Below are 27,606 nucleotides of genomic sequence, written 5' to 3'. Positions count from 1 at the left end.
AACTGCAAAGTATGTTGCTTAAAGGGAATTGGGTAACTTTGACTCAGATTCTGAAACAAAATCCTGGATTTAGCTCATGCTGCAATCCTAATTATAAACCTTTAGGTCAGTCAGGAATCCCATGACCTTTACAAGCCAACCGCCTGTTTGATTATCAAGATATTTATGATCGGAAATCAAAATGTCATTTTTTGTTTTCCTAACGGTTTTTATAACACTACAGTCTGTTGGGACAAATGAGTATGGTAGAACCGGTCACTCAAAGATTTTTAATTTTTTGAGGCACTTCATGATCATTTTGAAGCGCATTTTTTTTTTGTTAGGGCTTCAATATTACACCTGCATCAACGAAACTGATAACACGTAGGGCCATTAGATGAAGTTAAATGTAGTTAAATAAAGAAACATGATGTCATCCCTGGGGGGTGTTTCACAAAGATACTCAGTTGAACTTATCTCTAAGTTGGACTTAAAAATTATGGAAAGCCATTAGCATCTTTGAAAATATTTTGTAAAAGTTATTTTGAAAGGCATTAATTGTGTATTCAAATCATTCATATTTTCTATCATCAAGGAGATTTCATGTTCTTGATTTGGAATTTATAAAAAGTCTAAAATACTTGAATTTCTGCTTTTGAATATATTTCATTGTAAGACTCCAATGGCTGTCCATAACTTTTAAGTCCAACTTAGAGTTAAGTTCTACTTAGGATCTTTGTGAAACACCCACCTGGTAGTGTAATCACAATCATGACGATGTAGGGGGGGGGGGAATGGTGTATGTCCACTTTTAAGTTTGCCTTTGTAGGCCTATATAGTTGCCCCTTTTTAATCTCCCAGAAAGTGCCTTTTTTTTGTTCCCCCGGCCCCGACTTTGGAAGCCGCCCCTGCATCCCTGCATTATGAGACTTGGTAGTGATGCGGATTTTGTTCTCCATGCCCCTCCCCCCCCCCCCCTACGCTCCCCGTACGCGCTCAGCATCACCGTCTAGTGGCTCCAGGCCGCCTCCCCTAATTTATAGACTCCCTCGTGTCTCCTTCCATCCGTCTCCTATCTTCCCTCGATCCTTCCTCTCTCTCCATCCCTCTCCCGATCTCACTACCTCCCTCTCCTTCCCTCCTTTCATCCTCCTCAATCCCTCTTCCTCCCTCGACTCCCTTCCCGACCCCCCCCCCCTCCCTCCGGAGTCCGTACGATCCCAATTAACTCCTCCCTCGATAGGGCCTATTCAAAGCTCCTTCTCAGGCCTCCCTAGGGCCCTAGGCCCTCCCCTACCCCCTCCGTCACTCCCTGTGTACAGCTGTTGGAAGGTGTCATGGAGCACGATCGAGGTGTGAGAATGAGGCTCAACCAAAATCTTTCGAGACAATTATGGGCGGGGGGGGGGGGGGGGGGGGGGTACTCAAATTTGGTTTTGACGGGGGTGTGCCACTGAAGCCTCGAACTCCCTACCCATTTTTAACGGTGATATTGGCATATTTTTTTTCTCGAAGAAAAGCCCAGTTTAAAAAAAAAAATTGGTCGGGTCTAGACCTATTTGCGTGTTTGCATCGCAAAAACTCTGAAAATTTTGATTTTTTTTTTTTTTTTTTTTTTTTTTTTTTTTTTTTTTTAAATAGCGGACCCATACTTAAGTGTATTTTTGTTTAAAATGGGACCCATGTTTAGGGATTTTTTTGTGAAAAAGTTACCCATTAGAGCGGCACACCTTTATGTCATTACCCCCCCCCCCCCCCCCCCCCCCCCCCGGGGAAATGGGCCCCTGGGCATTGAGCTCGTGTGCGAAATTTCGGCCACGTCGGCCCCAGGTCAGTGAAGAAAACAAGGTTAGGTAGCTGCCATGCATATTGCATCGATCGCAGCTAGCTAACTTAACTAGCTACATGTAGCTAGCCCGGCGCGCAGTCGAGTCGGGCATCGTAATTTGTACTGAAAACTGGATCCTTGTCTCTCGCTGCCTACGTTGGTCGGTTTAAATTACGTTCAATTCAAAGTCTCACGAACGAGCCGCGACTGTTGTCAAACATCGGTATGGCAGCTAACGACACGAAAACCCCTTTTGATTTTAGTGGTAAGAGTACTTTTATTGATGAATCTTGGTAAAGAAATCCCTTTTTGTTTTCCGAGTCTGCATGATTAGCAGGTAGATCTAGGCCTATGTCCCACCTACTCGTTTTCGTGTAGTATGATGGGGGTTGTGTGTACTGAAGTATGATCGTGATTGTTGCTGCGAGTATGATGACTCTTTCTTCTCTTGGTGGTGGTCTCTAGAATGAAGATCTATGTATCTGCGCAATGATGCAATTTACGTGTGCATGCGCACCCATGCCATTACCAATTTATATTGATTTCACTTGTTGCAGTATTTGTACCGTCTCAGAATGGGGGGGGGGGGGGGGGGGGGGGGGGGAGACATTTATCCATTCCGAACAGTGGTTGTTGACTCACTAGAGAAGACTTTCTCAATAAATCCACTTGCCTTTTAACCAATGTGTTAGCGTACGAAACAAAAAATGCATCGCACCTGAAAGCAATACTTTTTAAAGCTTTACAAATCAAGTTGCTTTGAGTTTGAAATCGATAAATCATGATTGAAATCGGTGATTCAAATCATCCCATTGACTTTTAATTTTTCGTTTTTAAACCTCTACTTCTAGAGCATCAGCACATCCGATACAATCCCCTGAAAGGTGAATGGGTCCTTGTCTCACCACATCGCATGAAGCGACCTTGGAAAGGTCAGGTCGAGAAGGCTCCAGAGCAGAACATCCCCAGAAATGACCCAAAGAATCCCCTGTGTCCTGGGGCTACCAGGGCTCATGGTGATGTAAGTTCAAAGGTCAAAGGGCAGGCATATAAGTTGTTATAAAAAAAGGGCAAAGAAGTTTTTCTGTCGTTGGCTGTGAATTCCGCCTTTGTTCTGCAAGTAAAGTCTAAAGGAAAAAAAAGCAAGAAAATATTAATAATGAAAGTCCCAGTTAACATTCCATCACAAATTGTAAGATCCTTTTGTTTCTTAGATTTTGTAAATCATTATTTCATAACGGTTGATTTTTTCACTGACAATTATTATGATACTCATCAAAATATTTACCCTCGGCTCTCATTGCTGTATTTGTTGACAGGTTAATCCGGACTACCAGAGCACTTTTTTGTTTGAGAATGACTTCCCTGCTCTCTTGCAAGAAGGGGCACCTACTCCAGGTACGTATGGACCAGGCCTTTCAAACTTCTGTCAAGTTCATGTAAGGCCAAATAACAAAAATGAAGTGTTTCTCGTCCCCGCCCGCCTCCATTTTGGCCGCTTTCTCCTTTATTTTACTATTTACTTTGAAGAAAAAAAGCAACAAAAAAAGCCTGTAATATACATTTTGTTTGAATAGCTTCTAAAGTGATACAAATCATTTGTTTTGTCATACATTGCATCAGTATACTCACATAGCACAATATGTGTGAATAAATAAGCTTGGCCAGCTATGATTAGCATGGCAGCCATCTTGGAAAAAATTGCAAAATAGTAAATATTAATGCCGGCCACCTCCTTTTTTATGCCTCCGTTACGAAGTAGCCGGAGGCATTATGTTTTCGGGTTGTCCGTCCGTCCGTCCGTCCGTACGTCCGTACGTCCGAGTTTGCGATGGTATGCTTGTGTGTTTAGTTTTACGTATGAGATATCCTTGTGTGTCACTTTAGACTTGTGTGTCTAGCCACACAAGAAAACTATCATATTCAGTGTCTAAGATGTCTGACATGTCATTTCTAATCAACTAAGATTTAGTCACACAAGAAAAGTTTCTCCCAAAAAAAGTCCCAAAATAAATGTCCAAATTTTAGAGAGGGGTTGTGTCCAAGTAGCCAAACGGAATAGTGCCATCTACAGTTGACATCCAGGTAGCTAGGTACTATGCGCATCTGCAGTACTTGTGTGTGTGTGTGTGTGTGTGACTTGTTAGTGTGTAGTATTTGTAAGCAAAGTAGTAGGCAGTGTATGGCTCTGTGTGTTGTGTGTCATGGGTGGATGGTTTTGTGTGTGCAGTGTATATAATACATGTAATGTTTTTTTATGCCACACAAGCCTTAATTTTCTTGAATTGGACAGGGGTAGACAATAATGTCGTTCTGCCACACTAGCCTTAATTTTCACGACTTGGACAGAGGTATATAATACATGTAATGTCTTTCTGCCACACAAGCCCTAATTTTCTTGACTTGGACAGAGGAAGATAATAATGTCTTTCTGACACACAAGCCTTAATTTTCTTGACTTGGACTGGGGTAGATAATAATGTCTTTCTGCCACACAACCCTCTATTTTCTTGACTTGGACAGGGGTAGACAATAATGTCTTTCTGCCACACAAGCCTTAATTTTCATGACTTGGACTGGGGTAGATAATAATGTGTGTCAGCCACACAAGCCCTAATTTTCTTGACTTGGACAGGGGTAGACAATAATGTGTTTCTGCCACACAAGCCTTAATTTTCTTGACTTGGACAGGGGTAGACAATAATGTCGTTCTGCCACACAAGCCTTAATTTTCATGACTTGGACAGAGGTATATAATACATGTAATGTCTTTCTGCCACACATGCCCTAATTTTCTTGACTTGGACAGAGGTATATAATACATGAAATGTCTTTCTGCCACACAAGCCCATTATTTTCTTGACTTGGACTGGGGTAGATAATAATGCCTTTCTGCCACACAAGCCCTAATTTTCTTGACTTGGACAGTGGTACAGGTAAACATGTAATGTTTTTATGCCACACAAGCCTTAATTTTCATGACTTGGACTGGGGTAGACAATAATGTTTTTCTGCCACACAAGCCTTAATTTTCTTGACTTGGACTGGGGTAGATGACAATATCTTTCTGACACACAAGCCTTAATTTTCATGACTTGGACAGAGGTATATAATACATGTAATGTTTTTTTTATGCCACACAAGCCCTAATTTTCTGGACTTGGACAGGGGGTAGACAATAATGTCTTTCTGCCACACAAGCCTTAATTTTCTTGACTTGGACAGGGGTAGATAATAATGTCTTTCTGTCACACAAGCCTTAATTTTCTTGACTTGGACAGGGGTAGACAATAATGTCTTTCTGCCACACAAGCCCTAATTTTCTTGACTTGGACAGGGGTAGACAATATTGTCTTTCTGCCACACAAGCCCTAATTTTGTTAACTTGGACAGGGGAAGATAATAATGTCTTTGTGCCACACAAGCCCTAATTTTGTTGACTTGGACTGGGGTAGATAATAATGCCTTTCTGCCACACAAGCCCTAATTTTCTTGACTTGGACAGTGGTACAGGTATATAATATCTTTCTGCCACACAAGCCCTAATTTTCTTGACTTGGACAGAGGTATATAATACATGTAATGTTTTTTTTTATGCCACACAAGCCCTAATTTTCTTGACTTGGACAGGGGTAGACAATAATGTCTTTCTGCCACACAAGCCCTAATTTTCTTGACTTGGACAGGGGTAGACAATAATGTCTTTCTGCCACACAAGCCCTAATTTTGTTGACTTGGACAGGGGAAGATAATAATGTCTTTCTGCCACACAAGCCCTAATTTTGTTGACTTGGACTGGGGTAGATGACAATATCTTTCTGCCACACAAGCCCTAATTTTCTTGACTTGGACAGAGGTATATAATTCATGTAATGTTTTTTTTATGCCACACAAGCCTTAATTTTCTTGACTTGGACAGGGGAAGATAATAATGTCTTTCTGCCCCGCAAGCCTTAATTTTCATGACTTGGACAGAGGTATTTAATACATGTAATGTCTTTCTGCCACACAAGCCCATTATTTTCTTGACTTGGACTGGGGTAGATAATAATGTCTTTCTGCCACACAAGCCCTAATTTTCTTGACTTGGACAGGGGTAGACAATAATGTCTTTCTGCCACACAAGCCCTAATTTTGTTGACTTGGACAGGGGAAGATAATAATGTCTTTTTGCCACACAAGCCCTAATTTTGTTGACTTGGACTGGGGTAGATGACAATATCTTTCTGCCACACAAGCCCTAATTTTCTTGACTTGGACAGAGGTATAAAATTCATGTAATGTTTTTTTTATGCCACACAAGCCTTAATTTTCTTGACTTGGACAGGGGAAGATAATAATGTCTTTCTGACACACAAGCCTTAATTTTCTTGACTTGGACTGGAGTAGATAATAATGTCTTTCTGCCCCGCAAGCCTTAATTTTCATGACTTGGACAGAGGTATTTAATACATGTAATGTCTTTCTGCCACACAAGCCCATTATTTTCTTGACTTGGACTGGGGTAGATAATAATGCCTTTCTGCCACACAAGCCCTAATTTTCTTGACTTGGACAGTGGTACAGGTATATAATACATGTAATGTTTTTATGCCACCCAAGCCTTAATTTTCATGACTTGGACAGGGGTAGACAATAATGTTTTTCTGCCACACAAGCCTTAATTTTCTTGACTTGGACTGGGGTAGATGACAAAATCTTTCTGACACACAAGCCTTAATTTTCATGACTTGGACAGAGGTATATAATACATGTAATGTTTTTTTATGCCACACAAGCCCTAATTTTCTGGACTTGGACAGGGGTAGATAATAATGTCTTTCTGTCACACAAGCCTTAATTTTCTTGACTTGGACTGGGGTACAGGTATATAATACAAGTAATGTTTTTTATGCCACACAAGCCTTAATTTTCTTGACTTGTACTTGGGTAGACAATAATGTCTTTCTGCCACACAAGCCCTAATTTTCTTGACTTGGACAGTGGTACAGGTATATAATACATGTAATGTTTTTATGCCACACAAGCCTTAATTTTCTTGACTTGGACAGGGGTAGATAACAATGTCTTTCTGCCACACAAGCCTTAATTTTCATGACTTGGACAGGGGTAGATAATAATGTCTTTCTGCCGCACAAGCCTTAATTTTCATGACTTGGACTGGGGTAGATGACAAAATCTTTCTGACACACAAGCCTTAATTTTCATGACTTGGACAGAGGTATATAATACATGTAATGTTTTTTTATGCCACACAAGCCCTAATTTTCTTGACTTGGACAGGGGTAGATAATAATGTCTTTCTGTCACACAAGCCTTAATTTTCTTGACTTGGACTGGGGTAGATGACAATATCTTTCTAGCAACACAAGCCTTAATTTTCTTGACTTGGACTGGGTAGACAATAATGTCTTTCTGCCACACAAGCCCTAATTTTCTTGACTTGGACAGTGGTACAGGTATATAATATCTTTCTGCCACACAAGCCATAATTTTCTTGACTTGGACAGAGGTATATAATACATGTAATGTTTTTTTATGCCACACAAGCCTTAATTTTCTTGACTTGGACTGGGTAGACAATAATGTCTTTCTGCCACACAAGCCCTAATTTTCTTGACTTGGACACTGGTACAGGTATATAATATCTTTCTGCCACACAAGCCCTAATTTTCTTGACTTGGACAGAGGTATATAATACATGTAATGTTTTTTTATGCCACACAAGCCTTAATTTTCATGACTTGGACAGGGGTAGACAATAATGTTTTTCTGACACACAAGCCTTAATTTTCATGACTTGGACAGAGGTATATAATACATGTAATGTTTTTTTTATGCCACACAAGCCCTAGTTTTCTTGACTTGGACAGGGGTAGACAATAATGTCTTTCTGCCACACAAGCCTTAATTTTCTTGACTTTGACAGGGGTAGATAATAATGTCTTTCTGTCACACAAGCCTTAATTTTCTTGACTTGGACAGGGGTAGACAATAATGTCTTTCTGACACACAAGCCTTAATTTTCTTGACTTGGACTGGAGTAGATAATAATGTCTTTCTGCCCCGCAAGCCTTAATTTTCATGACTTGGACAGAGGTATTTAATACATGTAATGTCTTTCTGCCACACAAGCCCATTATTTTCTTGACTTGGACTGGGGTAGATAATAATGCCTTTCTGCCACACAAGCCCTAATTTTCTTGACTTGGACAGTGGTACAGGTATATAATACATGTAATGTTTTTATGCCACACAAGCCTTAATTTTCATGACTTGGACAGGGGTAGACAATAATGTTTTTCTGCCACACAAGCCTTAATTTTCTTTACTTGGACTGGGGTAGATGACAAAATCTTTCTGACACACAAGCCTTAATTTTCATGACTTGGACAGAGGTATATAATACATGTTATGTTTTTTTATGCCACACAAGCCCTAATTTTCTGGACTTGGACAGGGGTAGATAATAATGTCTTTCTGTCACACAAGCCTTAATTTTCTTGACTTGGACTGGGGTAGATGACAATATCTTTCTAGCAACACAAGCCTTAATTTTCTTGACTTGTACTTGGGTAGACAATAATGTCTTTCTGCCACACAAGCCCTAATTTTCTTGACTTGGACAGTGGTACAGGTATATAATACATGTAATGTTTTTATGCCACACAAGCCTTAATTTTCTTGACTTGGACAGGGGTAGATAATAATGTCTTTCTGCCACACAAGCCTTAATTTTCATGACTTGGACAGGGGTAGATAATAATGTCTTTCTGCCACACAAGCCTTAATTTTCATGACTTGGACTGGGGTAGATGACAAAATCTTTCTGACACACAAGCCTTAATTTTCATGACTTGGACAGAGGTATATAATACATGTAATGTTTTTTTTATGCCACACAAGCCCTAATTTTCTTGACTTGGACAGGGGTAGATAATAATGTCTTTCTGTCACACAAGCCTTAATTTTCTTGACTTGGACTGGGGTAGATGACAATATCTTTCTAGCAACACAAGCCTTAATTTTCTTGACTTGGACTGGGTAGACAATAATGTCTTTCTGCCACACAAGCCCTAATTTTCTTGACTTGGACAGAGGTATATAATACATGTAATGTTTTTTTATGCCACACAAGCCTTAATTTTCATGACTTGGACAGGGGTAGACAATAATGTTTTTCTGCCACACAAGCCTTAATTTTCTTGACTTGGACTGGGGTAGATGACAAAATCTTTCTGACACACAAGCCTTAATTTTCATGACTTGGACAGAGGTATATAATACATGTAATGTTTTTTTTATGCCACACAAGCCCTAATTTTCTGGACTTGGACAGGGGTAGATAATAATGTCTTTCTGTCACACAAGCCTTAATTTTCTTGACTTGGACTGGGGTACAGGTATATAATACAAGTAATGTTTTTTATGCCACACAAGCCTTAATTTTCTTGACTTGGACAGGGGTAGATAATAATGTCTTTCTGCCACACAAGCCTTAATTTTCATGACTTGGACAGGGGTAGATAATAATATCTTTCTGCCACACAAGCCTTAATTTTCATGACTTGGACAGGGGTAGACAATAATGTCTTTCTGCCACACAAGCCTTTATTTTCTTGACTTGGACAGGGGTAGATAATAATGTCTTTCTGTCACACAAGCCTTAATTTTCTTGACTTGGACAGGGGTAGACAATAATGTCTTTCTGCCACACAAGCCCTAATTTTCTTGACTTGGACAGGGGTAGACAATAATGTCTTTCTGCCACACAAGCCCTAATTTTGTTGACTTGGACAGGGGAAGATAATAATGTCTTTTTGCCACACAAGCCCTAATTTTGTTGACTTGGACTGGGGTAGATGACAATATCTTTCTGCCACACAAGCCCTAATTTTCTTGACTTGGACAGAGGTATAAAATTCATGTAATGTTTTTTTTATGCCACACAAGCCTTAATTTTCTTGACTTGGACAGGGGAAGATAATAATGTCTTTCTGACACACAAGCCTTAATTTTCTTGACTTGGACTGGAGTAGATAATAATGTCTTTCTGCCCCGCAAGCCTTAATTTTCATGACTTGGACAGAGGTATTTAATACATGTAATGTCTTTCTGCCACACAAGCCCATTATTTTCTTGACTTGGACTGGGGTAGATAATAATGCCTTTCTGCCACACAAGCCCTAATTTTCTTGACTTGGACAGTGGTACAGGTATATAATACATGTAATGTTTTTATGCCACACAAGCCTTAATTTTCATGACTTGGACAGGGGTAGACAATAATGTTTTTCTGCCACACAAGCCTTAATTTTCTTGACTTGGACTGGGGTAGATGACAAAATCTTTCTGACACACAAGCCTTAATTTTCATGACTTGGACAGAGGTATATAATACATGTAATGTTTTTTTATGCCACACAAGCCCTAATTTTCTGGACTTGGACAGGGGTAGATAATAATGTCTTTCTGTCACACAAGCCTTAATTTTCTTGACTTGGACTGGGGTAGATGACAATATCTTTCTAGCAACACAAGCCTTAATTTTCTTGACTTGTACTTGGGTAGACAATAATGTCTTTCTGCCACACAAGCCCTAATTTTCTTGACTTGGACAGTGGTACAGGTATATAATACATGTAATGTTTTTTTATGCCACACAAGCCTTAATTTTCTTGACTTGGACAGGGGTAGACAATAATGTCTTTCTGACACACAAGCCTTAATTTTCTTGACTTGGACTGGAGTAGATAATAATGTCTTTCTGCCCCGCAAGCCTTAATTTTCATGACTTGGACAGAGGTATTTAATACATGTAATGTCTTTCTGCCACACAAGCCCATTATTTTCTTGACTTGGACTGGGGTAGATAATAATGTCTTTCTGCCACACAAGCCCTAATTTTCTTGACTTGGACAGTGGTACAGGTATATAATACATGTAATGTTTTTATGCCACACAAGCCTTAATTTTCATGACTTGGACAGGGGTAGACAATAATGTTTTTCTGCCACACAAGCCTTAATTTTCTTTACTTGGACTGGGGTAGATGACAAAATCTTTCTGACACACAAGCCTTAATTTTCATGACTTGGACAGAGGTATATAATACATGTAATGTTTTTTTATGCCACACAAGCCCTAATTTTCTGGACTTGGACAGGGGTAGATAATAATGTCTTTCTGTCACACAAGCCTTAATTTTCTTGACTTGGACTGGGTAGACAATAATGTCTTTCTGCCACACAAGCCCTAATTTTCTTGACTTGGACAGTGGTACAGGTATATAATATCTTTCTGCCACACAAGCCATAATTTTCTTGACTTGGACAGAGGTATATAATACATGTAATGTTTTTTTATGCCACACAAGCCTTAATTTTCTTGACTTGGACTGGGTAGACAATAATGTCTTTCTGCCACACAAGCCCTAATTTTCTTGACTTGGACAGTGGTACAGGTATATAATATCTTTCTGCCACACAAGCCCTAATTTTCTTGACTTGGACAGAGGTATATAATACATGTAATGTTTTTTTATGCCACACAAGCCTTAATTTTCATGACTTGGACAGGGGTAGACAATAATGTTTTTCTGACACACAAGCCTTAATTTTCATGACTTGGACAGAGGTATATAATACATGTAATGTTTTTTTTTATGCCACACAAGCCCTAGTTTTCTTGACTTGGACAGGGGTAGACAATAATGTCTTTCTGCCACACAAGCCTTAATTTTCTTGACTTTGACAGGGGTAGATAATAATGTCTTTCTGTCACACAAGCCTTAATTTTCTTGACTTGGACAGGGGTAGACAATAATGTCTTTCTGCCACACAAGCCCTAATTTTCTTGACTTGGACAGGGAAGACAATAATGTCTTTCTGCCACACAAGCCCTAATTTTGTTGACTTGGACAGGGGAAGATAATAATGTCTTTCTGCCACACAAGCCCTAATTTTGTTGACTTGGACTGGGGTAGATGACAATATCTTTCTGCCACACAAGCCCTAATTTTCTTGACTTGGACAGAGGTATATAATTCATGTAATGTTTTTTTTATGCCACACAAGCCTTAATTTTCTTGACTTGGACAGGGGAAGATAATAATGTCCTTCTGACACACAAGCCTTAATTTTCTTGACTTGGACTGGAGTAGATAATAATGTCTTTCTGCCACACAAGCCTTAATTTTCATGACTTGGACTGGGGTAGATGACAAAATCTTTCTGACACACAAGCCTTAATTTTCATGACTTGGACAGAGGTATATAATACATGTAATGTTTTTTTTATGCCACACAAGCCCTAATTTTCTTGACTTGGACAGGGGTAGATAATAATGTCTTTCTGTCACACAAGCCTTAATTTTCTTGACTTGGACTGGGGTAGATGACAATATCTTTCTAGCAACACAAGCCTTAATTTTCTTGACTTGGACTGGGTAGACAATAATGTCTTTCTGCCACACAAGCCCTAATTTTCTTGACTTGGACAGAGGTATATAATACATGTAATGTTTTTTTATGCCACACAAGCCTTAATTTTCATGACTTTGACAGGGGTAGACAATAATGTTTTTCTGCCACACAAGCCTTAATTTTCTTGACTTGGACTGGGGTAGATGACAAAATCTTTCTGACACACCAGCCTTAATTTTCATGACTTGGACAGAGGTATATAATACATGTAATGTTTTTTTTATGCCACACAAGCCCTAATTTTCTGGACTTGGACAGGGGTAGATAATAATGTCTTTCTGTCACACAAGCCTTAATTTTCTTGACTTGGACTGGGGTAGATGACAATATCTTTCTAGCAACACAAGCCTTAATTTTCTTGACTTGGACTGGGTAGACAATAATGTCTTTCTGTCACACAAGCCTTAATTTTCTTGACTTGGACAGTGGTACAGGTATATAATACAAGTAATGTTTTTTATGCCACACAAGCCTTAATTTTCTTGACTTGGACAGGGGTAGATAATAATGTCTTTCTGCCACACAAGCCTTAATTTTCATGACTTGGACAGGGGTAGATAATAATGTCTTTCTGCCACACAAGCCTTAATTTTCATGACTTGGACAGGGGTAGACAATAATGTCTTTCTGCCACACAAGCCTTTATTTTCTTGACTTGGACAGGGGTAGATAATAATGTCTTTCTGTCACACAAGCCTTAATTTTCTTGACTTGGACAGGGGTAGACAATAATGTCTTTCTGCCACACAAGCCCTAATTTTCTTGACTTGGACAGGGGTAGACAATAATGTCTTTCTGCCACACAAGCCCTAATTTTGTTGACTTGGACAGGGGAAGATAATAATGTCTTTCTGCCACACAAGCCCTAATTTTGTTGACTTGGACTGGGGTAGATGACAATATCTTTCTGCCACACAAGCCCTAATTTTCTTGACTTGGACAGAGGTATATAATTCATGTAATGTTTTTTTTATGCCACACAAGCCTTAATTTTCTTTACTTGGACAGGGGAAGATAATAATGTCCTTCTGACACACAAGCCTTAATTTTCTTGACTTGGACTGGAGTAGATAATAATGTCTTTCTGCCACACAAGCCTTAATTTTCATGACTTGGACAGAGGTATATAACATATGTAATGTCTTTGTGCCACACAAGCCCATTATTTTCTTGACTTGGACTGGGGTAGATAATAATGCCTTTCTGCCACACAAGCCCTAATTTTCTTGACTTGGACAGTGGTACAGGTATATAATACATGTAATGTTTTTATGCCACACAAGCCTTCATTTTCTTGACTTGGACTGGGGTAGACAATAATGTTTTTCTGCCACACAAGCCTTAATTTTCTTGACTTGGACTGGGGTAGATGACAAAATCTTTCTGACACACAATCCTTAATTTTCATGACTTGGACAGAGGTATATAATACATGTAATGTTTTTTTTTATGCCACACAAGCCCTAATTTTCTGGACTTGGACAGGGGTAGACAATAATGTCTTTCTGCCACACAAGCCTTAATTTTCTTGACTTGGACAGGGGTAGATAATAATGTCTTTCTGTCACACAAGCCTTAATTTTCTTGACTTGGACTGGGGTAGATGACAATATCTTTCTAGCAACACAAGCCTTAATTTTCTTGACTTGGACTGGAGTAGACAATAATGTCTTTCTGCCACACAAGCCCCAATTTTCTTGACTTGGACAGTGGTACAGGTATATAATATCTTTCTGCCACACAAGCCCTAATTTTCTTGACTTGGACAGAGGTATATAATACATGTAATGTTTTTTTATGCCACACAAGCCTTAATTTTCTTGACTTGGACAGGGGAAGATAATAATGTCTTTCTGACACACAAGCCTTAATTTTCTTGACTTGGACTGGAGTAGATAATAATGTCTTTCTGCCCCGCAAGCCTTAATTTTCATGACTTGGACAGAGGTATATAATACATGTAATGTCTTTCTGCCACACAAGCCCATTATTTTCTTGACTTGGACTGGGGTAGATAATAATGCCTTTCTGCCACACAAGCCCTAATTTTCTTGACTTGGACAGTGGTACAGGTATATAATACATGTAATGTTTTTATGCCACACAAGCCTTAATTTTCATGACTTGGACAGGGGTAGACAATAATGTTTTTCTGCCACACAAGCCTTAATTTTCTTGACTTGGACCGGGGTAGATGACAAAATCTTTCTGACACACAAGCCTTAATTTTCATGACTTGGACAGAGGTATATAATACATGTAATGTTTTTTCATGCCACACAAGCCCTAATTTTCTGGACTTGGACAGGGGTAGATAATAATGTCTTTCTGTCACACAAGCCTTAATTTTCTTGACTTGGACTGGGGTAGACAATAATGTCTTTCTGCCACACAAGCCCTAATTTTCTTGACTTGGACTTGGGTAGACAATAATGTCTTTCTGCCACACAAGCCCTAATTTTCTTGACTTGGACAGTGGTACAGGTATATAATACATGTAATGTTTTTATGCCACACAAGCCTTAATTTTCTTGACTTGGACAGGGGTAGATAATAATGTCTTTCTGCCACACAAGCCTTAATTTTCATGACTTGGACAGGGGTAGATAATAATGTCTTTCTGTCACACAAGCCTTAATTTTCTTGACTTGGACTGGGGTAGATGACAATATCTTTCTAGCAACACAAGCCTTAATTTTCTTGACTTGGACTGGAGTAGACAATAATGTCTTTCTGCCACACAAGCCCCAATTTTCTTGACTTGGACAGTGGTACAGGTATATAATATCTTTCTGCCACACAAGCCCTAATTTTCTTGACTTGGACAGAGGTATATAATACATGTAATGTTTTTTTATGCCACACAAGCCTTAATTTTCTTGACTTGGACAGGGGAAGATAATAATGTCTTTCTGACACACAAGCCTTAATTTTCTTGACTTGGACTGGAGTAGATAATAATGTCTTTCTGCCCCGCAAGCCTTAATTTTCATGACTTGGACAGAGGTATATAATACATGTAATGTCTTTCTGCCACACAAGCCCATTATTTTCTTGACTTGGACTGGGGTAGATAATAATGCCTTTCTGCCACACAAGCCCTAATTTTCTTGACTTGGACAGTGGTACAGGTATATAATACATGTAATGTTTTTATGCCACACAAGCCTTAATTTTCATGACTTGGACAGGGGTAGACAATAATGTTTTTCTGCCACACAAGCCTTAATTTTCTTGACTTGGACCGGGGTAGATGACAAAATCTTTCTGACACACAAGCCTTAATTTTCATGACTTGGACAGAGGTATATAATACATGTAATGTTTTTTCATGCCACACAAGCCCTAATTTTCTGGACTTGGACAGGGGTAGATAATAATGTCTTTCTGTCACACAAGCCTTAATTTTCTTGACTTGGACTGGGGTAGACAATAATGTCTTTCTGCCACACAAGCCCTAATTTTCTTGACTTGGACTTGGGTAGACAATAATGTCTTTCTGCCACACAAGCCCTAATTTTCTTGACTTGGACAGTGGTACAGGTATATAATACATGTAATGTTTTTATGCCACACAAGCCTTAATTTTCTTGACTTGGACAGGGGTAGATAATAATGTCTTTCTGCCACACAAGCCTTAATTTTCATGACTTGGACAGGGGTAGATAATAATGTCTTTCTGCCACACAAGCCTTAATTTTCATGACTTGGACAGGGGTAGACACTAGACAATAATGTCTTTCTGCCACACAAGCCTCAATTTTCACGACTTAGGCGGATAAATGATGTGTTTTTGCGGGACACAAGCCTTACTTTTCCTGACTTGGATAGAGGTAGACAATAATGTCTTTTGGGCATGCAAGCCTTAATTTTAATTTTAGAAACCAATCTGAACACATATTGTATTAAAAAACACACAAGATGCATTTTCATTTAGTTTTAGACAAACACACAAGAAGTTGGGAATTAAGACACACAAGTAGTCTTTAGAAGGAAAAAATGAAAAGACACACAAGATACCCCTTTTTCTAGACACACAAGACAAAAATCTCACAAGCATACTGTCGTGAGTAGTTCCGTACGTCCGTCCGTCCGTCCGTACGTCCCGTTCTCGTGATCGCGTTATCTGAAGAACCGATTGATGGATTCCTGCCAAACTTTGGTCATGTATGTTACTTGCAGAGCCGATGAACTGATTAGATTTTGGGGTCACGAGGTCAAAGGTCAAAGGTCACAGGGCTCATTATGTATGCAAAAACAGCTCGTGATCGCGTTATCTGAAGAACCGATTGATGGATTCCTGCCAAACTTTGGTCTTGTATGTATCTTGCAGAGCCGATGAACTGATTAGATTTTGGGGTCACAAGGTCAAAGGTCACAGGTCACAGGGCTCATTAGGTATGCAAAAAGAGCTCGTGATCGCATTATCTCAAGAACCGATCGATGGATTCCTGCCAAACTTTGGTCATGTATGTATCTTGCAGAGCCGATGAACTGAATAGATTTTGGGGTCACGAGGTCAAAGGTCAAAGGTCACAGGGCTCATTATGTATGCAAAAATAGCTTGTGATCGCATTCTCATTAGAACAGATTGATGGATTCCTGCCAAATTTCGATCATGTATGTATCTTGCAGAGCCAATGAACTGAGTAGATTCATGGGTCATGAGGTCATGAGGTCAAAGGTCATGGGCTCATTATGTATCCAAAAATAACTTGTGAACGCATTCTCATTAGAACTGACAGATGGATTACTATTTAACTCAGGACATCTTGCAGAGCCAATGAACTGAGTAGATTTTAGGGTCATCAGGTCAAAGATCAAAGGGTCATATATGTATATGAGAAATTGCTTGTAATCACGATATTCTGAGAACCTCTTAATGGATTACAATTGAACTTGAATTTGAAAAATTTCTTCTGTTTTAGTTTGTAAAATTGCTCTATGACGGAGGCATCATTTTCGACTGCGCGCAGTCGAAGTTCCATCTAGTTTTTTTAAAGTCCGGAAGAAAAACATGTTATTTGGCCTTACATACTATTTACCTGAGATACCTGACATTATATGTGTATTCACCTGTAGGGTTCTTGCCTCTGGGTAGTGCAGAACACTCTAAAAGGGTTTTATCAGAAGAAGAACATGAGAGGAGCAGGTCAGTGAAAGTTTGAGAAAAATCCCAAATATAAAAAATAAGTTATGATTTTCTAACATTGTCATCAGTGAAACACAAGTTGGCAACACTGACGTATCTTGCAAAGTCCTCTCTAATTTGCTCAATACAATAATTTTGTATTTAAACTGTCATTTTCTTACTTATTGATGACGGAATAGATTTGTCTCATACAGGTGATGTATAGAAACATATTTGCAACAATTATATTTAGGGTGTATGTATGTTCAAAAATCTTCTGTAGGAAAAATAGAAATTTCAGATTTTTTTTTTACTACGGTTCAAATGGGAGGGAACCTCGCCAGATACGTCATAGAATTCCTAATTTAACTTGTGAAGTTGATGCTGATGTACCAAGCATGCATACCTGCCAACTACTACGATTTTGGCGTAATTATTAAGATTTTTTTATTCAAATTCGCCTTACGATTTTTATGCCTCCGTTTCGAAGTAGCCGGAGGCATTATGTTTTCTGGTTGTCCGTCCGTCCGTCCGTACGTCCCGTTCTCGTGATCGCGTTATCTGAAGAACCGATTGATGGATTCCTGCCAAACTTTGGTCATGTATGTATCTTGCAGAGCCGATGAACTGATTAGATTTTGGGGTCACGAGGTCAAAGGTCAAAGGTCACAGGGCTCATTATGTATGCAAAAACAGCTCGTGATCGCGTTATCCAAAGAACCGATCGATGGATTCCTGCCAAACTTTGGTCATGTATGTATCTTGCAGAGCCGATGAACTGAGTAGATTTTGGGGTCACGAGGTCAATGGTCAAAGGTCACAGGGCTCATTATGTATGCAAAAACAGCTCATATGATCGCGTTATCCGAAGAACCGATCGATGGATTCCTGCCAAACTTTGGTCATGTATGTATCTTGCAGAGCCGATGAACTGAATAGATTTTGGGGTCACGAGGTCAAGGTCAAAGGTCATGCGGCTCATTATGTATGCAAAAATAGCTTGTGATCGCATTATCATTAGAACAGATTGATGGATTCCTGCCAAACTTAGATCATGTATGCATCTTGCAGAGCCAATGAACTGAGTAGATTCATTGGTCATGAGGTCAAAGGTCATGGGCTCATTATGTATGCAAAAATAGCTTGTGAACACATTCTCATTAGAACTGACAGATGGATTACTATTTAACCCTGGACATCTTGCAGAGCCAATGAACTGAGTAGATGTTAGGGTCATGAGGTCAAAGATCAAAGGGTCATATATGTATATGAGAAATTGCTTGTAATCACAATATTCTGAGAACCTGTTAATGGATTACAATTGAACTTGAATTTGAAAAATTTCTTCTGTTTTGGTTTGTAAATTGCTCTATGACGGAGGCATCATTTCGACTGCGCGCAGTCGAAGTTCCATCTAGTTTGTCATAAAATTAAGATTTTAACTTTTTTTAATTTTTTTTTTTTTTTTTTTTTTTTTTTTGCCCGTTTACCTGGCACCGTCCAGGCCGACGCTTAAGTGTGCCCGGGAGAGCACCGGCATGGTACCAAGAGTAAAAAAAAGTTTCACAGCTCAATCACTGTCAACTCTCCACTCAGAAAGTGGGACCAAATGTCCAGATTTCTGTTTAGACTCTGAGGAAAATTAGTCTGTCATCTTTGGTTTTAAAAACAGCATTGCTTACTATTATTATTATTATTATTAAATCAGCGCCTTCAACTGCAACTCAAAGTAAAATCGCTTGAGTTTTCGGTGACGGACCTGGGATACTTCTACCGTAGTATGGTGGTGTCAACAACAAAAAAATCGAGTATTCGAGTACCTCATAACACGCTTAAATGCACAGCCCTTTATTTTTCTCCTCCAGGTTCTATTTCATCAGGGGAGTTTTGAGCTTTTAGTCCTTGTTTTTTAAAATATTTTTTATGGGGGAGGAGGTTGCATAAGTGTTGAAAAATGAGTTTAAAGTGAAGGGAAAACGCATTCCTACCTGTTGAAAATACCAAAAGCTCCCTACCGTGGGAGGGGGACAGCCCTCTCCCACACCCACCCCCGCTCGGTCGCTTCGCTCCTTCGTTCTGTTGCTCTGCTCCGTCACAGTCCTTGTAAAAAATGATTACTATTTTTAGTCTTCAAAGGTTGGCAGGTATGAGCGTGGGGAGTTTCAGAAAAAATATGGGCATTGCAAGAATACTAAAGTGAGGATTTCTGCATGTAACAGAAAACCCAAATTACGTATTCTTTTATCAATATTTGTCTTCAAACACATTTTTGGGGAGGAAATCTTTGCAGAAGTTTTTCTTAAATGACATCCTCTTTCACATAATATGATACAATTTAAGTGAAATTTTGCCATCAAATTTTTTGAGAATTTGGGGCTCCTAACACTTTAGATAGGCTTTAAAGGTAATACAAAGTTTTGGGAAGTTTTGAAATTGGGTGGATAATGATTATTTACAATTTTGACATAATTGGATACCCCTGTGGTTGTATTATAAGCACTAGAAAATTTAGCCCCTGAAACACTTGAAATTGAATATACAAATTTACCAGTGCTCCCGGTAAATTTTGATGAATTTCAAATACTCGCCTACGGCTGTACAATGGCAGCTGCGACCATGAAAATCTCAGAATATGTAGTTGTGATATATAATTTCCAAACGGAAATAGCTAATCGGTCGATTTTAGTCAAGAAACATTGTTTTATAGCTTAATTAATATCTTGACCTTGAGAGGGAGCTTTACAACATGAAGAGTTTATTATTTACAATTTCATAACTTTAGACTTGATTTCAAAAGCGACAACGATCACTGAATATTATAGGATCGCATATGCTTCCAATATGTTCATTTGAACCAAATTCATGCCAAAACTTTGTATTACCTTTAAGTCTTTACTGCGTTTGGTTGACCAACAGAACAAGCAGGGTATTGTTATTGTCGAGTTTAGCGTAACGTGTACATGTATGAGACACTCTAAACAGTGTAGCCCTCAAGGGGTTAATTCCATTGTGAATAAAGAGTTATAAACTACTGGATATCACCTTTAATAAATGAATATAACTTCTAATATTTCATTTTTGTTTTACCTTCGACCTTTCACGTCTCACATAACAGGTCCGAGTGAACATCATCTTCTGAAGTGTGCGCCTGCTGTCGGTACATGGTAAGGGGACAATCATTTGGGGGGTTTTAGATAAAAGCCTGTCTCATAGGCACAAAGTGTCCTCTACCAAAAGAAGAGGGGTAATGCCTTTGCAACCAATGGGTAAAGGGGCTAGTTTACATAATTTGGCTAGTTTATTTTCATGGAGAGGAAGAAAGCCCAATTTATTTGATAATGAACTGTCAAACATTTCAGTGCCACTTCGGTCTCAGCTGCCATCATGTTTATTTTGTATCTTTGGGGCAAAGAAAAGGTTATATTTCATTTTGTATTGTGAGTTCATAAATTTTGAAGGCAAGTATCAAGGAACAATGTTTGTATCATTATAAAGAATGAAAATGTGTCTCCTGAAATTGATGTTTGCCATCTTGATTGCACCAAAAGGGTTAACCGCAATTGTGGCTATAACTAATTGATTGCATACAACCTGCTGTTTTGATGTTTTGAATTTACTTTGATTTTGTTTCTCTTTTTATTATCTTAAATTACAAAATGATTTTGATAGCTTGTTTACACATTCTCCTTCCAAATGTCCTTGTTTACCCCCCCCCCCCCCCTCTCTCTCTCTCTCTCCCTCCCTCCCTCTCTTTCTATCACGTTCTAGTCAGGTGATGTGTTTCCATCCTTGGTCAGATGTCACCCTCCCTCTCATGTCATTGGAGGAAATCAGGGTTGTGATTGACAAGTGGGCGGAGCTTATCACAGACTTTGGTGCTAAATACAAATGGGTTCAGGTATGCATAGTTTTCACATTTTTTTGTTCTTCAGATTTCGAACCATATGCATGAATATACTTTTTAAAATCAAATATTTCTATTTAGATTCTTTGTTTCAGTGTCAGATTTGGCATATCATGTACTGGTACATGCATGCCAGCTTCACATTCAGAAAGACAGAACTGCATGGAGCTATTCTTGGGGGTTTGTCACTGTTGTACTTTCGTTTTGTAGAAGATAAAATATTCCATTCATCTAATTTTTAGTTTTGAAATTCTCATGTCTCATTAACCATCCATGATGCTCATTTTGTAAAATGCTTTAAACTTCAGGACTAGTGATTCAATCTTCCTTGATTTTGATTCCCCAACCATCTCTCCTACATTTCTTTTTCTATTCTCCTCTCTGCCACTGTCCCACTTTTTCTCTCCGTCCCCCCCCCCCCCTCTCTCTCTCTTTCTCTCCCCCTCACCCTCTCGCTCTCTCTCTCTCTCTCTCTCTCTCTCTCTCTATCTCTCCCTCCCTCCCTCTCTCCCTCGCTCTCTCCCTCTCATCTCTCTCTTTTTAACTCTCTCTCTCTCTCTCTCTCTCTCTCTGTCTATCTCTCCTGCTTTATTTTGTATACAGATCTTTGAAAACAAAGGAGCTGTGATGGGATGTTCCAATCCTCATCCTCATTGTCAGGTAAGAAGATCAATTGTAATTCTCATAATCAGAAAGCTTCAATTGATTTCACTTAAAAATGTGCTGGTCACCATGTAAAGACAATGAAAGATGTACTTTTGTTGTCTGATGCTCAAATAGATCTATGGTGTCCGGTCTACATATCTTTGGGTTACAGTTTCTTATAGTTTAATAGCTCAATGTCTTTTCCATCGATTGTAGCAAAGTTGTGGAACCAGCTACCTAGTATTGTGAAGACTGCCTCATCTGCTGACCAATTCAAGAAACTCCTAAAGTCCCATTTAGTGTGTCAGAGGACATCAGATTGTATTGATTCACTTTGTACAGTTTCACAAAGCCTTTTTCCAATGACTAAAAGCTTATAACAAAAAACTGTCACTTGTCACTGATGACAAGTTTTGTGAAATGCTGGTCTTTTTTTCTCTCCAAGTATTATGTTGGGCAACATGTGCATTGCTTGAAACTTTGTAACAAAAAAGTGCTATATCAAACACCATTTGGATCAGATTGGATTGGATTGTAGCGTGATGGAGACTTGCCTGCCACCATGCAAACAAAAACAATGTTCTTGTTTATTGTTATGCATGGACATTCTGTGTTTATTTTGTATTGTGTGAGGCTTACTCGGTATTTAATTTAATAATAATAATAATAGCTCGTCGTTATAGCGCTTTACAGATATATATTATTACCCTGGTCATCAATGTATGCACATTCTCCACTCCCTGGGGAGCATTCCAGCCAGGGGTCATTTTCCAGAGTGACAAATGTAGATCAATGTCTTGTCAAAGGACATTAGTGCCGCGGCGCGACTTAAACCGTGGACCTTGTGATCCACAGTCCGGTGGCATATCCACTCGACCACGACTCTCTCTTTTCCAATGTATTCATGCTGGTTTTTTTTGTTTCTCCAGATGTGGGCAAGCAACTTCATGCCCAACGAGCCCAGGATGAAGGAGGTCCATCAGAGAGAGTATCTGAAGGAACACGGTACACCGCTGCTGCTGGATTATGTCAAATTAGAAGCAGAGAAGAAGGTAAGACAGAAATGAGGTTTGCATCAACTGCTTCATGTACACATGTATTCCTTCTGCATCCAGATAAATTCCCTAGGGACTAAAAACTTCTTGACAACTCCGTCTAAAATATCCCCCCCCCCCTCCCATTATATCTACCTCCCAGGATGAATATATCTGTATAAAGTGTTTTGAGGCATTGTTTATGTATTGAGCACTAAATAACCCAGAAAGAGTGTCGTGGTCGAGTGGTTTAAGGCGCTTGACTGGAGATGCGAAGGTCGAGGGTTCGAATCCCGACACGGCACTTATATCCTTCGGGAAGATATTAACGTGCACTCGCTACTCTCCACCCAGGTGTCAAATGGGTACCCGGTAGGATGCGGCCGTCATTGTTGGTCAAACAGTTTTTGAGCGTCAAGTAACGCCTGGCTGGAATGCTCCCCAGGGAATGGAGATTGTGCACACAGTGTGTGTGGGCAAGCACTGAATCCAATGACCAGGGTAATAGTATATTTGTTAAGCGCTTAGAGACATTTTTATTAAGCGCTATATAAAAATTAAATATTATTATTATTTATATTAATGTTATTATTATTGTTATTTTTATTATTGTCCCCTTTCAAGTAGTTGGGTAGTGTATGTTTATTCTGCTCATTAGGTAATTGTCTTTAAAAAACCCACAAAAATATTATGTTTCACAATTAGCTTTGGTTTGTTGAAATATATGTTGACTTTGACTGTTCAATACTAATTAAGTTTAGAAGAAGAAAAATAATCCTATTATTGCATCTATTTTATCATTTTCAGGAGAGGATAGTAGTAGAGAATAAAACATGGATTGCCGTAGTACCCTACTGGGCCACATGGCCGTATGAGACCATGCTGTTACCACGACGACATGTTCTCCGACTCCCGGACCTGACCGACGAGGAGAGAAATGGTATGTTAATCCTCTGCCTATCGGGAACTGGATGGCTCTTGTATAAAAGCCTATGGGAATGAAGGAACTCAGTTGTCAATGGGATATGGGATAAGTGCTTGTTTATTATGAAAATAAATGATTCTAGGAAGTCAGAAAGAGCTAGGGTCTTCAGCCTTATTGGGGAGATAGATTCACTGAAATTTAAAGAAAATCTTTTAAAAATGTCAAAGTTTGATGTATCACTGTTCTTATGTTCATTGTATATGATCGTTTGTTTGTGTCTCCTTAAATCAAGATTAATGTATCTTGATCTTCGGAGTAGTTGCTACAACCGGCCGTGTCAGACACGTTGCCCCGGGGTGCGAGATAGGACGCTTGTAGGAGATTGATTGTACATGATGAGAATGTATGGATCAAGTTTCTTTCTCTTTTCCCCAATTATTTTTTGCATTGCTTTAACTCAACTTTTACTTTCACACTGTACCTACTTTTGTGTGTCTGGACAGGTTGCTTAACCATCTGGCAATTTCAAATAGTGAATATAGAGAAATTGCCTAGAATTATTTTCTAAAGATTTTAAGAATTATGTTGGGCAGTATAATAAAGGACAAATATTCATGATGGTTAGTGATGTTTGATGAATATTTTTGTATAATCAAAAGGCAAAATAGAAGGCTTTATTTTTGTTTAGTGCCCGGATACACCCCCCCCCCCCCTCCCCCATCATACTCAAAATACATCATGTATGCTAAGAAATTGTCTGTAATTTGACATAGACCACATGTACATTATAGTTTTTATGCAAAACTACTTCAATACTGTTCCAGATGATTGTCTGCTGCTCTTGAAATGATTTGTATTTATATGAATATTTCTCTTCATTCATTTTATTTTTTATCAGATCTGGCTGACATCACAAAGCATCTCCTCATCAAGTATGACAATCTCTTTGAGACCAACTTTCCTTACTCTATGGGATGGCATGGTAAGCTCAGAAATCAGAAGTTATGATGCAGTCCATCGAGCATTTGAAATCTTAACCAATGTTCTTGTATTAGATGACCCCAAAATATAGAGGTTGTGTGTGTTTGTAATTGGGATTTTACAGACGTGTAAATCCAGGATTTTGTTACCAAGTCACTTAAACGATCCATGTGTAACTTGACCATGTGATTTTTAAATTAAAATATGTACATGTATGAAAAGGACAATTTGATAATCCACGTTTGAATGCAAATGTTCACAACTGCATAACTACCTTTAACATTTATGCAGGTGCCCCAACTGGGGAGGATATGGGTAAAGACAACAGCCACTGGCAGCTCCATGCTCTGTACTTCCCCCCTCTGTTACGATCAGCCACAGTCAAGAAGTTCATGGTGGGATACGAGATGTTAGCCCTAGCACAGAGGGATCTCACAGCCGAGCAGGTACATCTTCACTCTCTGATTGGATTGGATTTGATTTAATTTTTGTTCCACCTGTATTTCTGTAATATTGTTAATACAGTCAAACCTGACTATAGCAACTGCCCAAGGGAAACACAAAAAGTGGTCTTTGTAGACAAGTTCCTTTAGTACATGTTTCAATGAGAAACCATTTTCAAGGGAAACAAAAAAATGTGGTCTTTGTAGACAGGTGGTCACTAAAGCAGGTTTGACTGTATAAGTTTAGTATTTTCAAGGTTTGTTTCTTTAGATGATATGGGGCAAAGGGCCACTGTACTGATTTTGGGACGCCTATCTATATCTAAAAGATTGCATGTAATGCTTCATGATGTCACAATGCCAGTTTGAGTGCTAGGAAACTACAGTAGAAAACTTGATTTAATTTACATGTACAATGTATGTTAATATCAAATATTTCATGTGTTTTACTGTTACCCCAGGTAATACAATACATGCATTTTCATCCTCTTCTGTTCACAATGGACATACTCAAAAATGTAGAATTTGTGTGTGTTGGAATGTATTTGTGATTGTTGATTCCTAATTTTTTAATTTTCTTTTGAATATCTGTTTTGTACTTAATTTTATACATGTTATTATTCTCAAAATATTTTTTTTGTTGGATACTACCGTAATTAACGGTGTATTAACCACACTTTTTTTGCCGCCGAAAAAAATTCAAAGTCGGGGGTGCGTCTTAAAAGTTTCAATTTATGCCCCTCCACCTGGCGCTATGCCTGGCAATGTCTCCCAGCTCAGTAATCGGTGTGTTGACTCACCACTTGGAAACTAGAACAACACTCAAATTTGTCTGTCATCTTGGTTTGAAAGTAATCTTTCTGATAGATCTCAATATGTAGTTTATAATAATAATTTCTCCAATTTTTCTTCTATTACATGGTGTACCACAAGGTTCTGTCCTAGGTCCTCTACTGTTTTTTAATTTACATTAATAATCTTACACATTCAGCTGCACCTCGAAGTTAAATGAAAGGCCTTCCCGCGTAGGTTTTTTAACATGGACCTGGCTTGCTGCCGACAGAGTCGGCAAAAAAAAAAGGGCAAAAAAGTGGGGTGCGGTTAATATACCAGGGCGGTTTATACACCGTTAATTACGGTAGATTCATTTCCCATTCTCATCTACTAGACATAATGCATGCATCAATCGTTCAGTTTATTTAAATCTTGGTGTTAATTGTTTATTTTCTGTTTTCTGTTCTGTTTTTCTCTTTTCTGATACTACAGGCAGCTGAGAAGTTACGAGCTCTTCCCGATGTCCATTACAAGCTAAAGGACAAACCAGTCAACAACTCTGACCAATGAAAGAAGCCAAAGGAATTTGTGTCCACATTATAATGTCAGCCGGCGGGTATCTTTCATATATGGTATTACAATACAGCTGCAGTATTCAAGATGTACAACTAACTATCTTGTTATTGTTTTCAATTGCATTTGCAAATGACACTACAAGAAAATGTATACATTAATCACATTGGAAATAATGTATGTATCAAAGGTGTATAACATTGAACAAATTTCTTTGGTTGATTTTGATGAAACAAGTTGTAATTTGATGTATTACTGAAATCATTGTGTTTGATTTACTTATCATAAATTTCTTATGAAATTGTAAAAAGTTTTATTTTCATAAAAAGAGGTAAAGAGGCTGTTCTCAGTCTTACACTTGCTGACTTTAAGTGAGTGTAACATATATTGATGTGATGTACGAGGACATTAACTGCACTAACGATGGTTTTGTGCAACAGGCCTCTGGACTTTTTGCTCGTGAATCTGGGTGCAAGATGAGCAACTACAGTGAAGTTGAGAAGGAGGAAGAGGAAGATAAGGAGGATAATTATGATGATGATGATGATGATGATGATGATGGTGGTGGTGGTGAGTGCATACAATTATGCGATTGCTTTAAGAAATTATCATGTTGTACCACTACCAATATTCTATGATTACCTTAAATTTACCTTAAATTTACCTTAAATTTACCTTAAATTTACCTTAAATTTACCTTAAATTTACCTTAAATTTACATCGTCCATTTGCAATATGAGTAATGCTGCAATGATAAGTATTTTGTGAAGAAAAGCGTAATGGAAATGTACTAAATTGGATGTCTTTGAAATGAATATCTCTTCATATATACTGGTGGCTAGTTAGTTAGTAAATATGTATGTTTCAAAACACCTAGATTTTGAATCTAAGGAGACGGCAGGGTA

The 27,606-nt window shown here is 38.6% G+C and overlaps 1 protein-coding gene across 1 annotated transcript; it reads left to right on the top strand.

Moving 5' to 3' along the window:
* Positions 1-1,918: 1,918 nt before the first annotated feature.
* On the top strand, positions 1,919-27,539 carry LOC585689 (galactose-1-phosphate uridylyltransferase). Its single transcript, XM_030976914.1, has 11 exons — positions 1,919-2,072; positions 2,659-2,828; positions 3,127-3,205; positions 20,538-20,586; positions 21,191-21,320; positions 21,930-21,986; positions 22,901-23,023; positions 23,813-23,945; positions 24,829-24,912; positions 25,203-25,357; positions 26,621-27,539. Exons 1-11 carry the CDS (start codon positions 2,033-2,035, stop codon positions 26,696-26,698), a joined length of 1,098 nt encoding a protein of 365 aa, XP_030832774.1. The 5' UTR covers positions 1,919-2,032; the 3' UTR covers positions 26,699-27,539.
* The last annotated feature ends 67 nt before the right edge of the window (positions 27,540-27,606 follow it).

Source organism: Strongylocentrotus purpuratus, unplaced genomic scaffold (assembly GCF_000002235.5).
Source record: "Strongylocentrotus purpuratus isolate Spur 01 unplaced genomic scaffold, Spur_5.0 spur5_scaffold_9, whole genome shotgun sequence".
Classification (NCBI taxonomy): Eukaryota; Metazoa; Echinodermata; class Echinoidea; order Camarodonta; family Strongylocentrotidae; genus Strongylocentrotus; species Strongylocentrotus purpuratus.
The sequence above is the reverse complement of the archived record's forward strand: the minus strand, read 5'-3'. Positions and strand labels throughout refer to the sequence as shown.